Source organism: Mesocricetus auratus, unplaced genomic scaffold (assembly GCF_017639785.1).
Source record: "Mesocricetus auratus isolate SY011 unplaced genomic scaffold, BCM_Maur_2.0 Super-Scaffold_100047, whole genome shotgun sequence".
Classification (NCBI taxonomy): domain Eukaryota; kingdom Metazoa; phylum Chordata; class Mammalia; order Rodentia; family Cricetidae; genus Mesocricetus; species Mesocricetus auratus.
This window is the reverse complement of record NW_024429224.1, coordinates 1,706,630-1,710,113: the sequence shown is the minus strand read 5'-3', so window position 1 is coordinate 1,710,113 and position 3,484 is coordinate 1,706,630. Positions and strand designations below refer to the sequence as shown.

The 3,484-nt window shown below is 40.6% G+C and overlaps 1 protein-coding gene across 1 annotated transcript; it reads left to right on the top strand.

The window, feature by feature from the left end:
* Positions 1-650: 650 nt before the first annotated feature.
* Positions 651-1,589, top strand: LOC101843087 (olfactory receptor 1J4-like). Its single transcript, XM_005082149.1, has one exon. It carries the CDS (start codon positions 651-653, stop codon positions 1,587-1,589), a length of 939 nt encoding a protein of 312 aa, XP_005082206.1.
* Positions 1,590-3,484: the final 1,895 nt, after the last annotated feature.

Below are 3,484 nucleotides of genomic sequence, written 5' to 3'. Positions count from 1 at the left end.
TGGGGTCAGGACTTTTTCTAAATATGGATTAAGCAAAGTGCTGGTAGCCTTAGTTTCTTTGCAAAGACATTTCATTAATCTGAAGGTGTGATGAAACATTGGGGTTAGGATAGGACAGGTTTATTTATTTATCAAAGGTTGAAGAAGTCAATAGAAGCATAGCTGAAATTCAGATGAGTGAAGGGGTGACTAAAGGTGGTTGTGGGGAAGTATGGAGGTGAACATGATACACAACATATGTAAATGAAAATATCTTTATAAAATCATCACTATGTTACAATGAATATTTGTCAGTAAGCATTTAGAAGAAGACAAGCAAACAAAACTCCCAAAATATAAATCTAAATGGGATAGCATACATACACACCTGATCAGCTGTGTAGCACACTATTGCATATGAATGCCAGCATTCTTATTATTATAGAGCGAATAAGAAAGTGGCATCCTCTATCAATTGGGTACTGTCCAAAGAAGTTACTTTTGTGAGTAAATACTTGTGAAAATGTTTCCAACTGTATATGTAGAGTAATTGCTTGCATCTAAACAAAGAAGAAGAATCACACAGAAATCATCATTGTAGTAATGTGATGGCCATGTTCACGGATGTTTCATCATTTTTTTCTTAAATTTCCAAAAGAGACAAGAGCAGCATGAGGGGGGAGAATCAGAGCAGTGTGTCCGAGTTCCTCCTCCTGGGGCTCCCCATCAGACCAGAGCAGCAGAACATCTTCTTCACCCTGTTCCTGGCCATGTACCTGACCACGGTGCTGGGGAACCTGCTCATCATCCTGCTCATCAGGCTGGACTCTCACCTCCACACCCCCATGTACTTCTTCCTCAGCCACTTGGCCTTCTCTGACATCTCCCTTTCATCCATTACAGTTCCCAAAATGCTGATGAACATTCAGGCTCAGCAGCATTCCATCTCCTACAATGGATGCATCTCCCAGATGTATTTCTTTGTTCTCTTTGGCTGCCTGGACAATTTCCTTCTTGCAGTGATGGCCTACGACAGGTATGTGGCCATCTGCCATCCACTGCTCTACATCACTGCCATGAGGGAGGAACTATGTGTCTGCTTAGTTGCTGGGTCTTGGTTCTTCTGTTTTGTCCATGCGTCGCTTCACACACTCCTCTTGATCCAGCTGTCCTTCTGTGCCAATAATACTGTCCCCAGCTTCTTCTGTGACCTCACTGCCCTCCTGAAGGTGAGCTGCTCAGATATTTCCCTCAATAAGCTAGTCATCTTCACTGAGGGAGGATTACTTTTCATCCTGCCTCTGAGTAGCATCCTGGGCTCTTATATTCTCATAGGGAGCACTGCCTTGAGGGCCCCTTCCACAAAGAGATTCTTCAAAACCTTTTCTACCTGTGCCTCCCATCTCTTTGTGGTGTTTTTATACTATGGGACACTTGCTGGTGTTTACTTTTTCTCTTCATTACAGAATGACAGTGACAAAGACTTAGTTGCTTCTGTAATTTATACGGTAGTCACACCCTTGCTGAACCCTTTTATCTATAGCCTGAGGAACAGAGATATAAAACATGCTCTAGAAATACTAGTCACTAGAGCCCACTCCTTTAATTGACAGACATCCACTACATTTATTATGAATACTTTGAGGTAAATTTCCTAAAATTATCATGTAGTTAATAATTCTATGTATTTAATATAATATGCATTACACTGTTATATGCAGGATTTTCTGTTTATGTTTGGTTGTTGGATGCCTTTCTGGGGTTGAACCCAGAAACTCACTAATGGAAGGCTACCTCCCAAGTCCTGGACAGTGTTCTCAAGACGTTAATTGGATCAAGTTTAATTCTTGAGTTGTTTGCTCTTCTCTGTCGTTACTTTTTGCTTGCTGATCATTCTACATGATCTACTCCTGCTGGACTGGCTCACGTATTGTGGTGTGAAGCAGGCTAAGGCCAAGTTTATGTTGTTTATATACATCTCTACCCAACTGGATAGTTATGAGATCACACTACTACCTTGAAATCAGACATCATGGGAATGATTACACTATGGAAATTGGACAGTCGTGCAAACACATGTTATTCAGTCACCACATATTGTGGCATTTATAATTGGATGATAGTTCATTTAATCTTTATTGACAACCTCATCTCTACTTCTCATAGTAGCATAAGAATGCCCATTTCTTATGTATCAGTGAATACATGGTATTCTTTTCAGTAATTTTACTTTTCAACATTATTATATATGTGATACACCCATTTTAAACAATGCAAAGTCAAAATTTTCTCTCTTTATGTATTTTAGAAATGACATTCTGGAGAACTCAATTATCAATACATGTAAAATCTACATGTAACCGTGGTACATGTAGATTTTTATTTTCTACATAGTTCTATTTTCTGTTTGAGATACAAATGTTTCTTTGCATTTTGATTATGTTTCTGTTACTCCATTTCCCATACAAATTTATTTGGGGGGTTTTATTTTCTTGTTTGTTTATTTGAGACAAAGTCTCAGTATGTATCTCTGGCTGTTCTGGAAATCACTATGTAGATTAGACTGATCCTGACTCAAAAGATCCTCCTGCCTCTGCCTCCTGAGTGCTGGGTTTATAGGTGTTCATACAAAGCTTGGCTTCTTTACTAACTTGTTAATAACATGATATTTTCTATTTTTGTGTGTTTTGTATAGAAGTTGTGATTTTGCTTTATGTCAAAAATTTTAAATTGAGACATCATATGTATAACATAATATAGGATTTATTGTTTTAACCATTTGAGGTGTATGATTCACCATTATTGTTCAGTTCTCAGAACTTCCCAAGTAAATTGTTACAATCTTGATTTGGGATAATTCCAGTGGTTTTGTTGTCTATAAACTTTATTCATGGATCTTTGGGATCTCCTGGCTTGGGGACTATGGGCAGGTCGACTTTCCTTGAGTGAACCAGGCAATCCAGAGTCTGCTGACATCCCTTTGCTAGTCCCACCCTCCTCAGGGGAGAGGTGAGCATGGGTCCCTGTCTCAGGCCCAACTTCCCCTTGCCCTCTTTGGATCTCCTGGCCTGGGGACTTTGGGCAGGTCAACTCACCCCAGGCAGATCAAGCCATCCAGAATGTGCTGACATCATGGAGCTAGTCCCACTTCCATCTGCCCTGGCCAGCAGGGCACAATCAAGGTTGATGCCAGAGAAACCTGGAATGAGGGTACAGGAGACATGAGAAACAGACAGCAAGACGGGCTTTCTGATCAAGCTGCAAAAGTTTATTTTCCTTAGGCATGTTATACAGTGGTTAGGGTGGGAAACTAGGTAGGGTGAAGTAATCACAGGAGAGGGGTCATTGCCTAGTAACCACACCACAGAAGGTTCTCAGTCATGGGTCTCTGAAGGTGAGCAGGATAGCCGGTGAAGATAAGCAAGGTGTTGGCAAGGTAAAAGGGTCGCAGAAGGAGGGGTTAAGTGATCTAATTGTGGGATGTTTCCTTTATTGCCATCAGCTA